At 48.5% G+C, this 22,350-nt stretch overlaps 1 protein-coding gene across 1 annotated transcript; it reads right to left on the reverse strand.

The window, feature by feature from the left end:
- Positions 1-2,523: 2,523 nt before the first annotated feature.
- LOC133104113 (somatomedin-B and thrombospondin type-1 domain-containing protein-like) lies at positions 2,524-20,733 on the reverse strand (the record flags this gene model as incomplete). The annotated part of the gene is made up of 5 exons (XM_061209792.1): positions 2,524-2,981; positions 6,576-6,752; positions 9,222-9,300; positions 11,732-11,926; positions 20,556-20,733. Coding segments are annotated over 5 exons (747 nt in total), but the record flags the coding sequence as incomplete, so codon positions are not given.
- Between the last annotated feature and the right edge of the window lie 1,617 nt (positions 20,734-22,350).

Consider the following 22,350-nt stretch of genomic DNA (forward strand, 5'->3'; position numbering starts at 1 on the left):
ACAAACTCCAGCTGAAACTGGGGGTAATGAGTCAAATCCATTTCACCTGCCTTCACTAATCAAGGCCTTCCATGTCCTCCAAGCAGCACGTAGCCTAAACAATAAGATGTTCGACCGAGTTGTTTTCCAGGAATTTGGAGTTGGCTGTGTCTAGTTCTAGCTGAGCCTGTTAAGACGGGACAGGACCACTGACCCTTCCACTGGGTATTAGTGAGTGTTCCTTTGGTGACTTTTTGACGTCAGAGGGTCGAAAACTCCACCCTCAGATGGTGCTAAGTGCCTTCATTTTTTAACATACAGAGGCCTGTAGCTTGGTTGCACCTGCGCAGAACAACAGTGACTGCACCTTTTTCCAGTCACCTTTCCCTACGCTCCCCATGCCTCAGACCGCCCTGCTGCTTTATTGTTTATCCCATAAATACCCTGAGCTCCTTTGGGGAGGCGGATTTGAGACTTGTTCTCCTATTTCCACGAGGTTTGCAAACCTCGGTATCTCCGCGTTGTGGCTTGCTGTGAGTCAGGCAAAAGGAAGCTGGTTCGGTGACACAGCAACACACTCCAGAAGGAGTACCCAAGGTAAATGTCCCATTTCATGGTACCTGTAACCCGGTGTTTCCCACCGCAGCCTCTGCCTTCCTGTTCGGTCAAGAGCACAGGCTTTGGAGCCCAGTTCGAATCCCAGCTCCAGCATTTCCTGGTAATGAGAACTTGTACTGGTCACTTGACTTTCCTAAGCCTCAGTTTTTCCTTCTGCAAATGGGAGAAAGATCATCCACCTTCCAGGATCCTTGAGGGGATTAAAACAGGCATCACTCCTTAGGGGCTGGTTTTTCAACGGTAGCTATGAGGGACTCCAAAAAGTTTATACTACAGAGCCTGGGCATCTCAGACACTTAGTCTGCTTGGGAAGACAGCAGCTAAACACACATAAGATAATTTCCATGTAAAACGACCTCCTGCGGCCAAAACAAGTGTAGGGGCAGAGGCAGAGAAAGCCTGCCTCTAGGGAACCTGGCCTGGATGTGAATCGGGCAGCCCCCTCACTGGCCTCCTGACCAGTCAGCACCTCTTTCCCCTGCATTGCCCCAGCTCCTCACCCCAGACAGACACACACAGGTGCTGCTGCAATGCTTGCCCAGTGACTCATTCGCACTCCCAGAGACGGGGAACAGACAGTGATTCCCAAGAGTGCCCAGAGTCCTGATTTAGGAAGGAGGATTGAGTAGCAGGAACATGTGGGCCAGTCCCTGCCCAGCCCCAAGGACAGCGGAAAGATACACCCCTCTCCCAACTCCATGCTCGGAGCTCCTGGGTCCAAAGGCTGGGAAAGCTGGGCCAGCACACTCGCATGAGGAGCGGGAGTGAGCCAGGACTCCCCCATAGTTCTTTATTCACTATCACCGTGCTCCCCAAAGTGAGGGACTCATAAATGAGATAGTTTTACACGAATTCAGGACAGGGCTTAAATAATTGACTACAAAATGAATGAACCTTGAAAACATTATGCTACGTGAAAGAAGCCAGACACAAAAGACCATTTGTATGATTCCATTTATATGAAATGTTCGGAATAGGCAAATCCATAGAAACGGAAAGTAGACTAGTGGTTGCTTAGGGCTGGAGGGGTCTGATGAATGAGCAGTAACGGCTAATGGGTACAAGCCTTCTTCTAGGGCGACACAAAGAGTTCTAAAATTAGACCAAGTTATACGATCTTACGAATATACTAAAAAAGACTGAATTGTACACTTTGAGGGAATGGTATAATATTGTGAATTCTATCTCAATAAAGGTGTTAAAATGCTTATTAATTACAGTTGACTCCCAAGGGGAGAAAATCCGCTCCCTTTCAAGTCCCTTGTAATTCCTCTAGTTTGTCAAGGGCCTAGTCTCTATTAGATACTAGTGTCCCTCACTCCCTCTCACACACGTGCTAACTGTCTTGTTTGCATAACGTGAGAGCAGGCTTCATGCTCGGCTCCTCGGGCAACAATACCTCACCAGACTTGTTTGGTTTCCATTGTGTTTGTTTTTCTGATTGCCTTCTAATGATGGCAACTGATCATTCACCTATTCATTTCATTTATTCAACAACTATTTCTTGAGCATTATGGCGTGCCAGACACTATTCTAGGCACAGGGGACACAGCAGGGAACAAGACAGACCGAAAACCTTGCCCTCCTGGAGCTGATGTACTGCTAGTGCAGAAAATCTTAGCAGTAGGTGTAGCTCATGGGTTTCAAATCCCCACTCTGCCACTCACTAGCTCTGTGTCCTGGGGCAAGTAACTTAACCTCTCTGTGCCTCAGTTTCCGCCCATGTAAAATGGCGATAATAACTGCACCTAACTCAGGATCCAATGAGTCAGTATGTGTAAAGGGCCAGGACAGGGCTTGGCACACTGTAGGTACTTAATAAATGTTTGCTACTATTACTTATTTTCATTTCTAGTTGTGATTTTTTTAAAAAAAATTTCCTATTTATACACATATATGTAAGTATAAGCTTCCTTTTAAAAAAATTTATTTAAGTAAATAAAAAAAGGATGAGGTGGGGTGTCAAAAAAAAAAGGTACAGGTAAGGAAAATAGGGCAAAATGAAGAAGGGTGTATTTAGGAGATGAAATTTGGGAAGCCCTGAACTAGAGGGAGATGGCAGTTAAGGCTGTGACTCAGCTGGCACCCAGTGGAAACATAAAGCTATTTTCAGTGTCAGCATAAGGACAAGGCTTGTTCCTTCAGTCTCAAATGTGCAGGTTTCTCCCCACTCCCTCGTCCTGAAGGATCCCAAGCCCTGGGGGTTTCCCTGCCACCCAGAGAGGCTTTGGAAAGAAGGGCTCTGGACAGACAGGGGTCACCGCTGCTAGAGGAAGACGAGGCTGTGGACCTCGGGGCAGGAACAGTCCCGGAGCTGCCCAAGCCTCTCCCAGGTCCCTCGGCACCGGGGGTGGCCGGCCGCTTGCCACAGCGACAGCTGGTGCCTGCAAGACATGGGGCTGCTTCAGCGGCGTCATGACTCTCCTGGGCGCCAGGGATATTTGCTTTCGCGGGCCCCTTCTCCATGCAAAAATATTTTAAATCAAAGTTTACAACTGCATTATAAAAAGATAAATATAATCCGGGCTGGAGTCAGTATCAGATCTTCACTACTATTACATCCTATTTCTTCTGATTTTAAGAGGTTAAAATTAAAGCATTTTTGTGGAGCCTGAACGTGTGTGGGCACTGGGCCCTGTGTCTCCTGTGCCTGATGAAGAAGTTGGGTTGGCCGCAGAACTGCTGACCCTAGAGGCCACCCGGGGCAATCCAGACTTGGCTCTTAGGGTCTGGTGACACTAAGACATCCTTAACCTCCCTGCGCCCCCCTTTCCCTCCTGTTGGGAGGCAACAGAGTGGAGTGATTAAGAAAGGTTTGGGAATGGTGGGGTGGGGAGGTTCATGACCCAGCTCCTAGGAGCCTCTGGCTCTTCAATGAATAACAGATAAGTATAATCTCCGCCCCTCTGGAGTGTTGGGAGGGTTTGATGAGATGCTGTGTGCAGAGAAAGTAAAAATGATCATGACAATAATAGCTAACTATTTCAGCAACAAGAATGAACGATCCAGTGCTACAAGGCAGCCACGTGCACGGACCTCGCAAACCGCATGTCGAGCAAAGGAAGCCGAATTCTAAAAGGTACATCCTGTACCACTTTATATATGTGAAGTTTGGGGGGAAAAATTTAAACTGTAGTGTTTAGGGATCTGCACCGAGTTGAGTAAAGCTATAAAGAAAACTGTACAGTGGATTACCGTAAAAGTCAGGATGGTGGTCTCCTCTATAGGGAGGGGAGGGGCTGTGGTTGGGGGCAGGACTGGGGGGCTAGCCAGGTTCTGTTCCTTGCCTGGGTGGTGACTACCCAGATGTGTCCTCTTTGCAAACATTTATTAACCTGTTCATATATGTTTTAGCCAATTCTCTGTAGGTATAATTCACATCCTTTAAAAATGCAAATAATGGCAATAATAACACACACAGATTGTCTTATGTGCCAGGCACTGTTCTAAGCTTCTAAGCACAGTGCCTGGCACCTAATAGGCACTTCACAAATGATAGCATTTAAAGTTACCATTCTTATTGCCATCCTCAGTGTATAAAATGGAATGAATGTCCGTTGTCTCAACAGGGCTTGTGAGGCTTGAGTGGGAGCTCACATCTAAAGCACCCACTTGGTGCCCAGCACACAGTAGGTGCATGACTATAGCAGGTGTTCCTTCTGCTTGTCCCAAACTCAGAGACACTTCTCATGCTAAATAAACCATCCTAAAATCCCCAACTGGCAGGCTAACCCTCCCCGGGGCTGGGCCCTTTGCATGCCCGCCCTCACCAGCTGCCCACGGAAAGAATCTGGCTGGCAGCTCGTCTCCATCCTCCCTTTGATCCTCCTCCTCTGCCCAGTCCTGCCTGGTGAGCTCATGCCCCCAATCAGACCTTCCGTCACCTGTTCTGTGAGCCTGGCCTGGCTGGGGTGGGAGCAGGGAAAGATGCCCCTGCCTGGCACAGACCTGGCTCTGCTTTCCATCCCCACCCGTGCCTGGTAGAGGCAGCAGTGCCTGCGACCCTCATCTCAGCCTCACCAAAGTGCCATGTTCCTGGAGTATTTGCATCCAAAAAGAGAAGTTTGGGATTAATCAGAGTTTTAGGGCTAGAAAGGCTTATTCAAAGATGGATAAGTAAACTGAGGCTCTAATAAGTGAGCATCTAGTCCAAAGAATGAATCTCTAATGGTAGAATCTCAGGTCTAGGACGAGTAAGTGGTGGGGGGGAGAGGTTGGAGGAAGGTTGGTTGAGAGGGCCTCCCTATTGTCTGCCATTTATTTATTGGGCACCTACTATGTGCCAGGTTCATCACATTTATCACATGTCATTTCCACAAAGTACATATATTATTATACCCATTTTATAGGTTAAACATGACAAGAGCAGCTTCCACTACTAAGCATCTATGAGGAGCCAGGTGCTGTGCAAAGGGCTCAGGATCCTTCCCACCATCTGAGTGGTGGGGACTGTCAGGGTCAGAAGAAGGGTTTGCCCAGAGTCACATACCTAGTAAGGGCCAGAAGTGGGGTTTGAACCCAGATCTGTGCAGTCCCAATGCCTCTCGTTCAGATACATCTGTCCCTAACACCCCAACAGGCACTGGCATTCCCTGCTCTAGGTTTACAGTGAGCAGGGCTGCTCAATTTTAAAAGTCAGGAAACTAACATCCTTAGAAATGGCAGAACTCCCTGGAGAGACCCCAGAGAGAGCTCTTGTTCCTACAGTCTAATAATCCCTGCATGGAAAAGCACAGTCAGTGGGAAACAGTCTAGACTTGTCTTTAGACCTTGGCCAAGGAGTCTGAGCAATTTAGGTTCAAAGCCTGTTTCTGCCACTTGCTAGGTGTGTGACCTCGGGCACCTCTTTTTGAATCAGTCTCCTCATCTAGGAGGAGAGGATCCTGAAAGTATCCACTTTGGGCTCTTGGAATGTTTCAGGGGCATCCTGTGTGTCAATGTGTCCTCACCTCCTTCCACGCTCCCCCTTGCTCATTCCACGCCAGCCTCAATGGTGGCACGCTCCCGCCTCAGGGCTTTTGCACTTGCTGTTCCCTCTGCCTGGAATACCCTTCCCCCAAACCTCCACATGTCTACCTCCCTCATTTCCTTCCGAACTCTGTTCAAATGTCACTTCCTTAGTGTCACCTTCCTTAAAAAATAAAAAAAAAACAATCCCCAAAACTTCCCCGATTCTGCTTTCTTTCCCTAACACTTATCTCCCATCTGACAAATTACAGATTTACTTGCCTAATGTCTGTCTCCTCACAGCAGAATGTGTCTCCATAAGAGAAGGACCACAGCTGCTTTGTCCACTGCATCTCCCCAGTACCCAAAACATTGTCTGCCACATGCTCAATAGTAAGTGCTCAACAAATATGTATTGAATGAATGAATGAATATAGAGCTTAGAATAATGCTTGGCACACAGTAGGCACTCAATAAACTTTAGCTACTATTGTAATGCTAAGTGCTTTCCAAGACATCTGCCCTTGTGGCAGGAGTCTAGGGGGATGATAACAGCCAAATCTGGGTCAAATCCTGTGTGACCTTGACTAAGTCACAATGCCTCTCTGAGCCTCTGTTGGCCCATCTATGAAATGAGGGTAACCAAACTTGGCTTTTAAGGGAATTGTAAGGATTCAACAATAAAACCAGCTCCCTTTTCTTGAGTACTTTCTGGATGTCAGGAGCTATGCTAAGTCTTCAACTTGCACAATCTCACTTCACTTTCATCATTGCCCCATGAGGAGGTCCTCTTATTATCTGCATTTTCAGATAAGGAAATTGAGGTCCAGAGAGGTTATGAGATTGCCCAAGGTCACACAGCTGGAAATGGCAGGAGCTGCTCCTCCTCGGACACTGGGATCAGAACCCTCCTGCACCCCACCCTGGCCAGGAAACAGGCTCCCGCTCCCTGGGCACCTTCATCTCTCAGGCTGCAGAGAGGCCCCAGGCTCTACAGTCGCACTTCCCCATGCCCGAGTCCCACGGCTTACCCTCCGGCCCCTCCACCATCCCCGTAGCAGCGCCGGCTCCTGGCATCCTGGGCAGGCCACTCACACCTCACACAAACTGTGTGGCCCTGGGTCAGATACCTTGTCCACTGGGCATGGGGTGCCCTCACCTGCTGGCAGCTCCCTGGAACGGGCCCCAGCCGGAACTGGACACAGTACCTGCAGCCACACAGGAAGACACCACCCCAAACACCTGTGAGCATTTATGGAGCACCTACTGTGTACCTAGCCCTATGTAGGCTCAGGTTGATACAATTTCTCCCTGCTACGGAAGAAACCTTTTGGGCAACTCAATCTGCATCAATGAGACTTGGCTCCTGCTTTTTTAAGTTAACATCATTGAGGGCTTCCATGGGCCAGTTCTTCAAACACCTTATCCAAAAGATTATATTGTTTACTTCTCATCTCTCTCCCCCACAGTAATGTCAGCTCCACAAAGGCAGGAATTTGTATCTGTTTTGTTCACTGTTGTGTCCAAGTCCTAGACTAGGACCTGGCTCGACAAAAATTTGCCGAATCATTTGGTCCAATGGAATAGGGAAACCCTGCAAGGTAGATCTTGGCCCCAGCCTACAGATTAGGAAATCGAGGAGCAGAAAGATAACTTGCCCAGAGTCACACAGCTAATAAGTGGTAGTGCCTAAAATGGAACCGCCTAACCCCAAAAGCCTCAATAAGCACTCCACCACATTTTGTAAAAGATCTTATTTTACAGAAAAGATTCACTGCAAGAATTATTTAAATAACTGTCCCATTCTGGAGTATCTGAATTAAGACCCAATTTGCTAACATTTTACTTCGACCCAACTTTTTCTACAAGTAGCGGTAAATGGCACCCCCTGCTGGAAGAGATACAGCTTGTCAAGGACCCCGGGAGGTTCTTGTGTGGGGCTGCTGCCCCCTGGTGGCTGCAGCCTCTGGGAAGCCCAAGGAGCGGACAGTTTTCTTCCAGGAACAGCCCAAAGCCAGCCCAGAGCCCTTTCCTCTCAGCTGCCCCCAGAACGCCTCAGGAACCTGTCCTTGCCAGAAGCCTGTGATAATTGGAATTTTCGTCTTCCCAACGTTCTTTCTCTTGCCCTTTTGGTGGTTTATTTGGGGAACTCTTGTCCTCACCCTATGTGGTCTTGGAGGGGCAATCAATCAGGATGCCTGGTCCTGGCTCCCCATACCTGCCCCTAGAGTGGACAGATGATTCAAGCTGACCAATCAGAGGTCCCATCATCTGGGTCACAGTGATTGGTTCAGGGATGGGCCTAGGATCCAAGCAGGACCAATCAACCTCCTCCAGAAATTACACAATGAGACTGGGAGGAAGGACCCCGTCAGCTGGGGCTGCTAAGCTGGGAGGATCTGGGGCTGCTGGTGGGCATCTTGGCTACTACAGGGAGAGAGGCTGCTTGAGAATGAAGCCAGTATATGAAGGCAGAAAGGGGAGAGGGAGTCCTGATAATATTTAACCTCTTGGCTCCAGTTCATGCTTGAAGTTATATTATTTCAAAACTTCCCTCTCAGTTATATGAACCAATAATTCTCCTTTTCACCTGAGCCAGTTTGAGCTGAGTTTCTGTGCCTTGCAGTGAAAGGAATCCTAACAAATAGAGCTCTCCTCTCCATCTCCCTTAGCACTGCCTTAGTTCAGACCTTATTCTTTCAATTAATATTTGTTGAGTATCTATCATGTGCCAGGCACTGTCCTAGAAGCTTGACCTCATCACCACCATCAGCAACACACTGTCTGACTCCAGTCCCTGAAATCCACCCTTCAAAGGCACAGGGCTACCACCCCGGTCCAAACCACCTTCATTTCTCACGTGGACCATTGTTGTAGCCCCCGCATTGGTCTCCCTGGTTCCTTCCTTGCCTCTCTACGATCCATTCTCCAAATAGCATCCAAAGGGACCCTGAGAAAACCTAAGTCAGATCCTGTCATTCCTCTGTCCAAAACCCTCCCATGACTCCATCTCATGCAGAGAAAGTACCCAACTTCCCACCACAGCCTATAGACCCTGTGTGATCTGACCACCCCCCTCCCCCCAGTATATCATATTTCCTACTCTCTCTCACTCTCCCTGAATTCCAGCCTGAACTACTTGCTGATCCTTGAACACCGGGCATGCCCTGCCTCAGGACCTTTGCACTTGCTAGTCCCTCTGCCAATCATGCTCTTCCCCCAGATAACCTCTTCAATATCTTAGTTCCTCTAAACAAGGATGTCCCTGGCACACCCACCCTCTTCCCTGCTTCATTTTTCTCCATAGCACTTAGCATCATTTGACAGGCTATGTGTTTGTTTATTGTCTGCCTCCTGTGAGGCAGACTCCATGAGGACAAGTATTTCTGTCCTTTTTTGTTCCTTGCTGTAGCCCCAAGGCCTAACCCATATAAACAACATAAACATACCTGTCGTATAAACAATAAACACTGAGTGAATGAGTCAGTGAATGAAGTTGAATAGACACTAATCATTAAGGACTCAAAGTTCATGTTCATGAGTTTACAAATGTAACAGGACAAGAAATGGGGAGATGTTAAAGCTATTAAAGGAAGAGAGAGACATGACGAAAGTCTAATCCAGGAAAAATGTTCACAAATTTGAGTTTGACTTTGGGTTCATTTGCTTCCACTTACCCTATTGTCTCCTGCTTCTTGGGGACACCTCGCTTTTCTCGTTCTTTCCCGTAGCTGCCTGTGGTTATCAGAGCAGGGACTGTGGGACAAGGAGAAAACAGAGTCAGGTAGCCCAGCAACACCCCCCCAAGGCTATGACACCACAGGAAGCACGATTAGGTACTCCTGGTGTCAGAGTCATGTCTATGGTAGCCCTAAGGAGACTGTGGGGTCTTGTAACTGGGTAGATAGTCCCCACAAGTACCCCTTATGCAATGATGGAGGCAGGATCATATTTATCTCTTAGATTCAGGGCCTAGCACAGCGGGTTGTATAGTGAGTCTCAATAAAAAGTTCTTCAAATGAATGATTTTGATGAATGAATAAGTGAGTGAGTGAGAAAAAAAGAGAGGAGTTAATAACTGAATGGATGGATGGGTGGCTGAAATGATATAAGAAAGGAAGAATGGGGCTTCCCTGGTGGCGCAGTGGTTGAGAATCTGCCTGCCAATGCAGGGGACACGGGTTCGAGCCCTGGTCTGGGAAGATCCCACATGCCGCGGAGCAACTGGGCCCGTGAGCCACAACTACTGAGCCTGCGCGTCTGGAGCCTGTGCTCCGCAACAAGAGAGGCCGCGATAATGAGAGGCCCGCGCACCGCGATGAAGAGTGGCCCCCACTTGCCGCAACTAGAGAAAGCCCTCGCCCAGAAACGAAGACCCAACACAGCCATAAATAAATAAATAAATAAATAAAAATTAAAAAAAAAAAAAAAGAAAGGAAGAATGGATGGGTGATGAGTAAATGGGAAGATGGGAGGATGGAAAAAAGGAGAGACAGAGATGATAGAAGAGATGATGAATGGAAAGAAGGATGGATGAAGACATGATAGGTAGATGGACAGATGAAGGGATAAAAGAACTAGACAGATAGATGAATGAATAGGTGGGAAAATGTAAGGATGGAAGAAAAGGGGGACAGAGGTATAGACAGATAAAGGAATTAATAAAATTATCTTGTTGGGCCAACTTCCAAGCCTCTTCCTTCCTGGAGCAGACAGAGGAGAACACAGAGGAGAATTGAGGGTCAGTCCATGAGAGGTTGGTGATTCCTTAGGGGGAAAAAGAGCCAAAGGAAGTCCCTACCCCTGCCCATTCCCTGAGTGATGGGGCTGAATCAAAGATATGGTGTTGAACTAATTAATGCTTGTGATCTAGAGAAGGTAACACACTTAATACACAACTTCCCTTTTCTCTTCTCTTCCAACATCCAGTGCTGCTTTTGGTGTAGCCTAGAGCAGTGGGGAGAGCCCCAGAGAAGCCCAGATTCTGGTTCCAGCTCTCCCTCTTATAGCTGAGTGATCTTGGTCCTTTCTGAGCCTCAGTCTCCTCGTCAGCAAAATGAGTATAATACCAGAACCTATATCATACAGTTATTGTCAGCGTTGAATAAAATGATGCGCGATGAGCCATGTATCTTGGGCAAGTGTTGTGCCTCCCTGAGCCTTGGTTTCCCCTTCTGTAAAATGCATAGTAACACTGGCCTCACAGAGTCAAGTAATGTGGCCAAGTGCATGGCAGATAGTAGGGGCAGTCAGGAAAATCTTCCTGGAGAAAACTGACATCTACACAGGAAACAATGAACCAGGCAAGTTAGATGTGGGTGGCAAAGGAGAGGGAGGAGGATTTCAGGCAGAGGAAATGACATTCCTTCTTTCATCACCCCACTGCCACCATCCTGGTCCAGACACCTTCCTCTCTTGCCTGTACCACTGCAGTCACCTCTTCCCTGGCCTCCCCGCTGCCCTCTGACCCCTTTCAGTCTGCTGTCCCCACAGTGGTCAGAATGATCCTTTAAAATGTAGACCGAAGAAGGAAGATGAGGTCACAGGAGGTAAGAGCCAGAGCACTTGAGCTTGTAGACCATGATGAGGAGTTTGGGCTTCATGAGGGTGTGGGGTACCTATTGGAAAATTTAAAACAGGAGGGTGACACTGCGGTAAGGTTTGGTGAAACTAAGGACATTTGCTGAAACTAAGGGGAAAGAGGCCTTTTCTTCCAGCTGCTAAGCTGGTTGCAGGGAAGCCTGGAGCTATCAAAGACCATTACAGGGGGAATGCCTACCTGAGAATGAGGCCAACTCATTAGAAAACAGAGCTGAGAGATGGAGAGAGGTTCCTGGCAACATTGCTTGAGCTCCTGGATCCAGCCACGCCTGAATGCAGACCCTGGGATCTTAGTTACATGAGCCACACATTTTTGCTCAGGTCAGTTTAAAATGGGTTTCCTATCATCTTCATTTAAACGAAGCCCTGACTAATTCACAATGGGAGATGAGTAGAAAGAAGACATCGAGATGCCTAGAGGAAGTCAGAGCTTCTTACCTCATTCAGAGGGTGAGGAGGGGGATGAGGGAAAAGGAAGACAAAGTCCCACCCTAAACTCAGACCCCACACGGAAACTTATGGAGGGCCCTGCAGTCCAGCCAGGCTGTTCCCTCTGACAGCCACCCCCAGGGCCACCCCAACTCACGCAAGGACTGTTGGCACTCCACCCCCTGGTGGCTCCAGTACTCCACGCAGCCAGCCCGCTCTTCCAACGGGGGACAGGGAGCACCCCCGTTCCTTGGCTCCTGCAGGACATGCCTTTGGCGGAGACGGTAAGAGACCTGGCAGGGCTTGACGCAACGACTCCAGCCGCTCCACTCTGCCACGACGCAGGAGACCGCTGGAAGAGAAGGTGGCGTCTCCAAGGACAACTGCTATGGAATTCGGGCAGCGGCCAGGTCTTGTCCACCTTCCCCACAAGCCGAACCCCCCAAAACACCACAGTGAGCACCAGAACTTCTGCAAACTTGAATCCATGTGTGCCTTAAAATTTCTCTATGACAAATTTGTATACATCTACCTAAACTTAGAATTCCACATTTTATTTACCCATCATCCTGTTGGCGATCATTCCAGTGGTTTCCATCACCCATTCCTCCCATTAACATTTCCTAGGCACTTATGGCAACTGATTTCACCTCCCTGTGCCTCAGTTTCTTCCACTGTCAAATGGGTATAAGAATAGTATTCACCTGATAGTGTGGCCTTGAGGATTCAACCAGATGTGACATATAAAGCATTCACTCCTGGCACACAGCAAGTGCTCAGTGAACACTAGCTATTCCTCTGCGGCAGTGAAACGAACCATGACTACACTAGCAACAACGTGGATGGAAAGAAGCCTCTTGCAGAAGCTATTTCTGGTGTGATACTATTTAGATACAGTCTTAAAAACTGTAAAACAGTGCTATATAGTGTTTAAGAATTCATATAGGTAATATACATATACATTACATATATATGATACTATATATGTATATATCACATATATATGATATTGTATTGATATACATACCTAAGTATATATATGTCAATCTTCACTATTCACAGATTTGGTATTTGTGAATTTACCTATTCGCTAAAATTTGATTTGTAACCCCCAAACCAATATTTGAGGCGCTTTTGTAGTCATGCACAGACATACGCAGAACAGCAAAAATTTTGAGTCACCCAACATGCACATTTGCAGCTGAAGTCAAACAAGGCCCCGATCTGCCTTCTTGGATGGAGGGAGCCAGTGGCGGTGTGGTGCAGTTCAAGGAGCTCCAGCTCCGGGACCGGGAGGACGGGGTTTGAATTCCAGCTCTGGCACCCGTTAGTGGGGCAGTCTCGGGCCAGTCACTTAACACCTCTGAATCTTGTTCTTCCCTTTTCTAAAAGAGAAGCTACGAGAATGAGTTGTTTTTAGGATTTAAGATTATAATCTGTGTGAGATAGGTGTGTACATATTTCCCCTAGGAGCAATGGTTCAGTACTTGTCAATTCAGTGTTCATGGGGATTTTATAGACTATAACAACCATCCATCATGAGAACTGACTGTATATATTTTATATACATTGAATATATGTATGTGTGTGTATATATATATACATGTATATATATATACACACACATACATATATATACACACACACACCCCTCCACAGGAATTATAAATACCAAATTCAGCATAGCAGTTACCTCTGAGGAGAAAGGGAAGGAATGCAGAAGCTCCAGTGGTATTCATCTAGGCTTATTTCTTAGCTTTGCATGAGGGTTTATTATATTGTTCTCTCTACATTGGGCTATGTCTGAAATATTTCATCATAAAAAAAGAAGGAAGTTGCTGGGCGTCCATGTCCATGAGATGCTCCCCTGTGCCTACCACAGTCAGGGGCCCAGTGAGTAGGTATTTTCTGATGATGTGGCCTTTGAGACCTTCAGCTTCTTCACCCAAGTCCACAGTCCCAGACCAGGACTGGGCCAAACCAGACAGGGAAGGCCATCTGGCCAAAATGTGGGATCTTCGGACTTTCCCCAGGGAGAGAATTTCTTGACAAGAAATTGACAAGCCATGGACTTCCCTGGTGGTCCAGTGGGTAAGACTCCATGCTCCAAATGCAGGGGGCCCGGGTTTGATCCCTGGTCGGGGAACTAGATCCCGCATGCATGCCGCAACTAAGTCTGCATGCTGCAACTAAGAGCTCTCATGCCACAACTAGAAGATCTCGCGTGCCGCAACTAAGACCCAGTGCAGCCAAACTAACTAAATAAATATTAAAAAAAAAAAAAAGAAATTGTCAAGCCTTTCTTGACAGGCCTTGACAGTCACTCTCCCTCTCTCTCTCTCTCTCTCTCTCTCTCTCTCTCTCTCTCTCACACACACACACACAGACATTTGTGCACACACAGGGCACTACTGCTGTCAGAATTAGTTCACTCATCCCACAAACATTTACCGAGCATCTCCTGTGAGTCGGGCACTGTCCTAGGTGCTGGAGACACCGTGGGGAACAAGAAAGACCAGGTCTGTCCTCATGACAAACATTCACCAGCTATGAGATATATCCTAGTTCAGCAACTTGAAAATGCGAAGAAAAAAAAAGGGTACATTCCTGAACTGAGGGAAGGAGGTGATTGTGTTGTAAAAACAGACAGTGTTGCTTCTGGCACCTCAGGAAGTCACATACTCCTTGCATGGCTCTCAACTCTGAGCAGAGTTGAAATGCTCAGGGGAAGGAGGGAAGGAGGAAATGAAGTACGACAGCCTAACAATCATCTATTGCTTTCAACACCCACCTAATAACGATGTCAATTATGTCACTGCTGCTGGACCAGGCAAGTCAAGTCCCAGACTTCATGTAATCCTCACAACAACTTTAGGGTCCTTCTTTGTGCCCTGTGCCCCCAGGGAAGCCTGTGCATCACAGAGGCCCCCTGGCCGCTGATTGAGTTTAGCCAGTGAGGCACCCATGGGGAGGAGAGTGCAGCCCAGGTGTTTATCGCCCCTCCACCCACCTCACCCTCAGTCCTGCATGGAGGGGACCCTCAGCCATGGATCCTGCCCTCACCAGGCTCCTATAACACCACTTCCCCCTGCCCGCACCATAGCGAATGGAACCCTTGTCAAATTATGTTCCATTCAACTCTTCTGGGCGTACCACCTGTCACTCACCAGAACCCCAACTCCTACATATATATATATATGTATTTGCGCTATTGTCAAATCCATCTCACAGAAGAGGCAAGTGGAGCTTAAGGAGACTGAATATCTGAGTCAAGCCAAGATGCTGGAGTTGCACAAGCTTGGATTCCAGCTATAGTCTCACAGAATTGGTGCAATGACAGATGCGAAGCACTAGGAAGATAGTAAACACTCAATACAACAGGGCACTCTCTGCATTTATTCAACAACTATTTAGGGCCTACTACATGCCAAGCACTGGTCCGGGTGCCGGGAACACAGAAGAGCAAAGCAGAAAAAGCCCCTGACCTGGAGGAGCTGACATTCAGTAGGGGAAACAGACAAGAAACAATACAATATATGAGGTAATTTCAACTAGCGATCCATGCTCTGAGAAAATCCAAAGAAGGATAAGAGTGGCAGGTGCAGGGAGATAAGAAACTGTTTTAGATAGAGGGGTCAAGGAGGGCCTCCATGACAAAGGACATCTGAGGAGGTAAGGGAGGGAGCTGTGTAGGTATCTGAGGGGAAGTGTTCCAGGCAGAGGGAACAGGCAGTGCAAAGGGCCTGAGGCAGAGTCCAGGTGAGATGCTGGAGGGACAGTGAGGAGGCCAGTGTGGCTAGAGCATAAAAAGCAGGAAGGAAAGTGGCAGGAAGTGATGTCAGAGACAGGCGGGCAGTGATAGCATACAGGGCCTTGATGACTATTGTAAGGAACTTGGACTTTATTCAAAGCATGAAGAAAAGCCACTGCCAAGTGCTGAGCAGAGGAGTGACATTATCACTCTTAAGGTTTTAATAGGATGTCTCTAGCTGCCGGGTGGGGGTCAGGGCAGAATCAGGGAAACCAATAAAACAGCTACTGCAGTTGTCCAGGCGAGAGAGTATAATCTACAATAGAAAAATCTGCTAGTGGGGACTTCTCTGGTGGCGGAGTGGTTAAGACTCCGTGCTCCCAATGCAGGAGGCCTGGGTTCGATCCGTGGTCAAGGAACTAGATCCCACATGCATGCTGTAACTAAGCAGCCCACCTGCTGCAACTAAGGAGCTAGCGAGCTGCAACTAAGACCAGGTGCAACCTGCTCTTAGTTAATAAATAAATAAATATTTTTTTAAAAGAAAAGGAAAAAATCTACTAGAAAAAGTGAGTTTAGTGTCACTGGAAGTGTTCACAGAGTGGCTGGACAACTGACAAGGAGACGGCAGACCAGATTCAGGCACTGGCTGGGCAGCTGGACCAAGGGAATTTCTAAAGTCCCACCATGATCCCCTGCCAGGCAGGTGAGAGATTTTGCAGAAAATTAGGCAGATGCCACCCTACGCATATTCTTTCCATGTCGCTGGCATCTGTGATGTCACCAAGCAGCATGCACAGCTGACACCCCCAGGGAACTGTCATCACACCTCACCTAGACCTAGGGTCACAACCTCGGTACCTTCATGTGATTATTCATATCTTGTCAGCCTCCTCAACTAGAATGTCAGCTCTGTGGAGGCAGGGGCCTTGTTCCCTGAATTCCAGGACCAAACACAGTGCCTGACACATAGGGACCCAGTAAGTAACGAGTCAGTGAATTCTGAATGAGCAAATTGTGCCTTAGCGACCACAAAGGCAATGTGACTACAAGTTGGTATTCCAGAAAGGTACCACCAGATGGCAGTGTTTCTCAAAACAAAGGCCATCCCACCCTTTTCTGAGTAAAGGAGAAATTCTAGCTTATCAGTGCAGCTGAAAAAGGGAGATGGGAGGAGCTTTTAAAGTTGCTCTTCCAGCCCTGGGGACCCAGATAACATCATGTCAGCAGAGCCTGCTGGAGCCAGGCTGAATTTCCCACAGTCCCCTTGGATCCCTCTGCCCTGCCGCCAACAGGCCCAGGCTCAGCAGGAATTGCCTTTCTGGACAATTCAAACCTGACCTTTTTCTCTGAACCTCACTGCCCAGCCCCCTGACTGTCCATCCTCCTCACTGTCTAGCAAAAGGATTTTTCTGGAATGCAGTTCTGACCTGTCACCTGAAATCCTTTACTGGTTTCCATCTCCTGTTGAGGTGGTTTCATAAAAGGTCTTTTGTAAACACTAGTGGCTAAAAATGTGTTTCCCCAGTGCATCCGCAGTCACCCCCTGCCTCCTCCTCCTCCTGTTTGATGTCTCAGCACGCTTTTACTTCGAGTTCCCTGAAATGCAGGGACCGCTACAGCTCAGAAGTGGGCAGCTGTCATTTCTGCCCTCCCAGCCTCCTTACCCCCATCTTCTGGTAACATCGCCTCGGTTTTCTTTTGAGGAACCAACCCTCCCCACTCTCAGTCCACATAGTTTTGGTAGGGCTGACCTCACCTTCTCATTCCTGGGATTGGGTACATATGTGACCCAGACATGACCAGTTGACATATTCCTTCTCCCTAGGCTCAGTGATTTATTGGATCATGAATGAGCATGCAACCCAAACTGGGCCTATGAGAACCATCCCTAGGAGTTTGGCTGGAATAACTAGGAAAAGGATCTCTCATTCTCCTAGGGACACCAGTTTGGAGCTACTAGGCGGTATCTTTATCAACACTCGGTGACAGCATGCCTGAGATTGAAACTAACACAAGCAGAGCTGAGAGGTGGAAAGAGAGTCCCGATGACATCCTTGGAGTCCCTGGATCCAGCCATGCCTGAAGTCAGAATCCATGGATTGTTCTTCAGTTACCTGTCCCAATACATCCCCTTATTAGCTTAAGTAATACGAGTTGTGTTACAACCCTCAGAGTACTGACTAGCACAATGAATACATAAGTGCATAAATAGGGACTTTGATCCCTACAGGGTTGAAGTAAGAATTAAGGAGCATAAAATACTTGAAAACATTCAGTAAGGAACTTGAAAAACATGAAGTAATGGTGTCCATCCTTTAAGGTTTTACTAGCCGCTCCAGACCCACCCTCTTCCTGACCCCACCCCATCCTCACCAATCATTTCCAAGCCTCCTCTTGCTCTAACTGAGCAAGCCACCCTGTCTCCCAAAAATAGAATATAAGCTTGAGGGGGACCAGAGTCCCATCTTTCTGGCCCCCACTGGTCCCAGCTGAGCTGGGCACATAGCAGGTGGCCAGCAATGTAATTGAACTGAAGGTGGGCAAGGTCAAGGGCTCCTGTTTCCCCTGAGGGCTCGAGCTTCCCTCCTGCAACAGGCTTAAGTCCTCCCACCCTCAAGCAACAATATGGTATTGTGATCTGGAGCCAGACTGCTGGGGTTCAAATTCTAGATCTACTGCCTAATAGCTGGGCAAGTCAGAGTAGCTCACTACCTCTCCATGTCTCCATGCCTCATCTGTAAAATGGGCATGATAACACCATCTATTCCATCGGGCTGTTATGAGGCTTAAAGGAGACAATTTATTTAAAGCACCTAAAACAGTACCTCTCCAGCAGGTAATAAGTACTCAGTAAATGTTAGTGGTTTGTTTTTTTGTTTGTTTGTTTTTAAGCCATCCTCAACACCTCCCTCTACCACAATCAATTCCTGAAGTCAGTCAACTTTATCACCTAAATCACTCATGAAAAAACATATCTTGCCTCCTAACTGGTCCCCATGTCCCCTTCTGCTCTGCTCCCCTGGGAGGTGGAAAAGTGAACTTTTCCCAGGTCTATTCATAAGACCTCAGCTCTGCCCAGCCTAGACGAGGGGCCAGATCCTAGACCTACTGCCTTTTTGACACCTTCCAAAGGAGCAAAACAAAGAGGTGGGCAAAGCTTTGAGGCTGCTGGGCCCACCAGCCCAAGCTCCTTATGTAACGGGAACCCCTGGGGAGCTGATAACATCGTGTGATTCTGTCAGCGTGGATCAAACCGTGGGAAAGCATCACTGATCCCTCTGCCTGGTTCCCTTCCTGGGCCCCCACTCCTGCCCTGTGACAGGGAAGCCCCTGTGGGTGCAGCTGAACCAAGAACCTCAGCCCTACACTCTGAATGACCCTGCGGCTGCACGCACTCTCTGCACGGAAAGCAGATGAGTACAAAAGCGTTCCCAAGATAGTCCTTCTGCAAGTTTAATCTGGGGGAGTCTCATCTGCTATGATTTGGGAAGACAGCTCATCCAAAATTACTTTTTCCTCTCTGCTACCTGAATTTCCACCATTCGCCACTCAAAGTTGTGAGAAGCAGCAAGGGGCTAGAAGAAAGGGGATCGCCAGGTCCAAATCCTACTGGATCACCTTGGCTGGCCAAAGCCCGCTCCTCTCTGAGCCACGCTCTTCCCATCTGCTGAGCAGGGACATTATTATAGACCAGAGGCCCAGAGCGCTGTGAGACAGTAATCAGGTTGGATGAGACACCCAGCCCACAGAGTAGGTTGGTGATCAATAAATGTTGGATCCCTTCAATTTTGAATTTTTTAAAGCTGCCCTCATTTAAATATAAGTTCCTGAAGGAAGCTCCACTGATATCTCCAGGTAGAGGGGTCCAATCAATCACTCTTCTCCCTGACAAAGGAAAGTTAGATCATATCCACTTGACACGGTGACAGAATTTAGATTTTTGGGTACAGTGGGTGTGAAAAGGTTATTCCTGGAATTTAAAAAGGATGGAGTCCTCCCCACTGGCGGCTCAACAAAAGTGGACCCTAATTTCAAAGCCTGGTGGATACCACGCTGGCGGGGGTCTCTATAGGGAATGACCTGGACCCTGGTCTGGTGGCCATGGCCGGCACTGGGACCAGTGCCCGGGCGTTACTTGCCCAGGGATCAGTACATCCCATCCCAACCCCCTCACCACCACCACCACCACCACCACCCCCACCCCCGCCCATTCACCTAAGTTTTAACCTGTTCCCCACACACACCCAGTTCTTCCGCCCCTCCCGGACCACCCAGCCCGTTTCCTCTCTCTGCTCTCAGCGTCCCTCCACTCCAAACCCTCTCCAGGCTTCAGCCTTTCTCTCGGCTTCTCAACACCCCCTCCATTTGCCTTGTGACCTCCCTGCCCGCGATGTCGTGCGTGATCCCGCTCCCCCCTCGAACTCTCTATGCCCCACGCCCTTCCGCCAGCTCAGGTTGCCAGATGAAATACAGGACGGCCAGTTAGATTTGAATTTCAGAAAAATAATAAGTTTTAATATAAGTATGGCCCGTGCAATATTGAGGACATACGTATACTTTAAAAGTATTTGTTATTTATCTGAAATTTAAGTTTAACTGGGCATCTTGGATTTTTATTTGCTAAATCTGGCACCCTACCCCAACCCAAGCGCCCTCTGCGCCTTCGCAACCCCTCCACGCCTCACGAGCCCTGATGATCGCATACGCCCCCTCCTCCCTCTTACCGCTTCCAGCCGCGTGCGCCCTCCTTAGCGAGTGCGCCCCCTGCTCTCTCTCGCCCCCTCCTCTCTCGCACCCCTCAGTGCCCGCACGAGCCTATTTCTGTTGGGGGCCCTGCATCCCTCACCCGAGTGCCTGGCTCGCGCACCTCTTCCACGAGCCCTCCATCCTCGTGCGGTCCTCCCAAGTCCCGCGCGAGGGGAGGACTCTCGCACCCTCTCCTCCCAAACGCCCCTGTACTCTCCTCGCATCCGTCTCCATTCCGCCCCCTCCCCCGGACTCGCGCAGCGGCGTCCATGGCCCGAGCATCTTTCTCCGCGCGCACCTTTCCAGCCCCACTCTGCGCCTGGTGTCCTGAGCGTCCCCGTCCCCCTTGCTCCTGCGCCCCTCCAGGTCCAGAACCCCCTCCGAGGTCGACTTCCTCTCTTCCTTGTACCGTCGCACCCCGGTACCCTGCTCCCCTCCGCGCTGGGAGCTCCGCCCATGCCACGTGCTCCCGGGGGCGCACCTGGGCAGGCCCGCGCGTAATCGGGGCAGCAGTCCCGGACCTCTCTGCACGCCTGATCGCAGAAGCAGCGAGGGGGCCCGCGGGCCGCGCAGGTCGGGTCACGGCCCGGGCAGCAGCGGCCCAGCGCGGCGCAGCCCTGCCGGAACCAGAGCGGCCCAGGACACCGCGGCCACGGCGGTCAGAGCGAGCGCCAGCGGCAGGATCGGCGCCGCGCCGCGCGGGGCCATAGCCGGGCTCAGGCTGGGGACCGGAGGCCGACCGGGACCGACCCTAAGCGGCCCGCCCCGTTGTGGGGCGGAGGCTCCTGGCCCGACCCCTCCCCAGACCCACCTCCTACCTGTCATGGAACTGTTATCCACTCCCATTCGTCCTATCCAAACTTTGCGCAGCTTGAGGCGGTGAAATATCAAGATAATAGTAATAATAACCGCAGCAACTTTGCAGCGTTCCCCATTGCCCCCAGGTTCCAGGGAGTTAGAAGCGATACAGAGGTTCATCAAAACAATGCATTATAATAGATAACAATAGTGTATTGTTATAGCAATAGTAACAGTAATAGCCGCTATGCCATAAATATAATAGCAATAAGACCAACAATAGCTGCCAATATTATTTAAATAGCAGTAACAGGCATAATAATTGCCAGGTAAGCAGCTTGAGAGCCAGGCCTGTGTACCAGGCCCTTTGTGTATCGTCAGTATTGCCCAAAACTGAGTCCCTTGGATACACCTTCCTTTTTTGCTATATTCCTACCACTTTGACTATCATTTCCTGAATATTTATCCTTAAGTTGAACCATTTTTTAAATTTTTAAATGATTTATTTGTTACAAACCTGTATCACTCAAGAGGATGAGAAGAGGGACTTCCCTGGTGGTCCACGGGTTAAGAATCCGCCTTCCAATGCAGGGGACGCGGGTTCGACCCCTGGTGGGGGAACTAACATCCCACATGCTTGGGGCAACTAAGCCCAAATGCCACAACTACTGAGCTCAGGTGCCTCACTGAGGCAACATGCGTGCCACAAACTACAGAGCCCACACGCCCTGGAGCCTGTGCCACCACAACTAGAGAAGAGAAAACCTGCACGCCACCACTAGAAAGAAGCCCGCACACCACAAACAAAGATCTTGTGTGCTGCAACTAAGACCCCACGCAGCCAAAAACAAAAAAGGAAAATAAAATAAATAAATAAAAGAAAAAAAGAAAAGTATAATAAAAAAAAAAAAAAAAAAAAGAGGATGAGAAGACAAGCCACAGGCTGGGAGAAAATATTTGCAAAAGACACATCTGATAATGGACTATTAGCCAAAACATGCAAAGAACTCTCAAAACTCAACAAGAAAACAAACAATTGGATTTAAAAATGAGCCAAAGACCTAAACAGACAAGCACCAGAGAAGAAATACAGATGGCAAATAAGCATATGAAGAGATGCTCCACATCATGTCATTAGGGAAATGCAAATTAAAACTATAAGCTACCACTACACACCTATTAGAATGGCCAATATCTGGAACACTGACAACACCAAATGCTGGTGAAGATGTGGAGCAAAAGGAACTCTCATACATTGCTGATGGGAATGCAAAATGGTACAGCCATTATGGAAGACAGTTTTGGCAGTTTCTTACAAGACTAAATACACTCTTACAACACAAGCCAGCAATCGTGCTTCTTGGTATTTACCCAAATGAGTTGAAAACTTATGTCCATACAAAAACCTGCACATGGATGTTTATAGCAGCTTTATCCATAATTGCCAAAACTTGGAAGCAACCAAGATGTCCCTCAGT

The sequence above is a fragment of the Eubalaena glacialis genome, chromosome 13 (genome assembly GCF_028564815.1).
Source record: "Eubalaena glacialis isolate mEubGla1 chromosome 13, mEubGla1.1.hap2.+ XY, whole genome shotgun sequence".
Classification (NCBI taxonomy): domain Eukaryota; kingdom Metazoa; phylum Chordata; class Mammalia; order Artiodactyla; family Balaenidae; genus Eubalaena; species Eubalaena glacialis.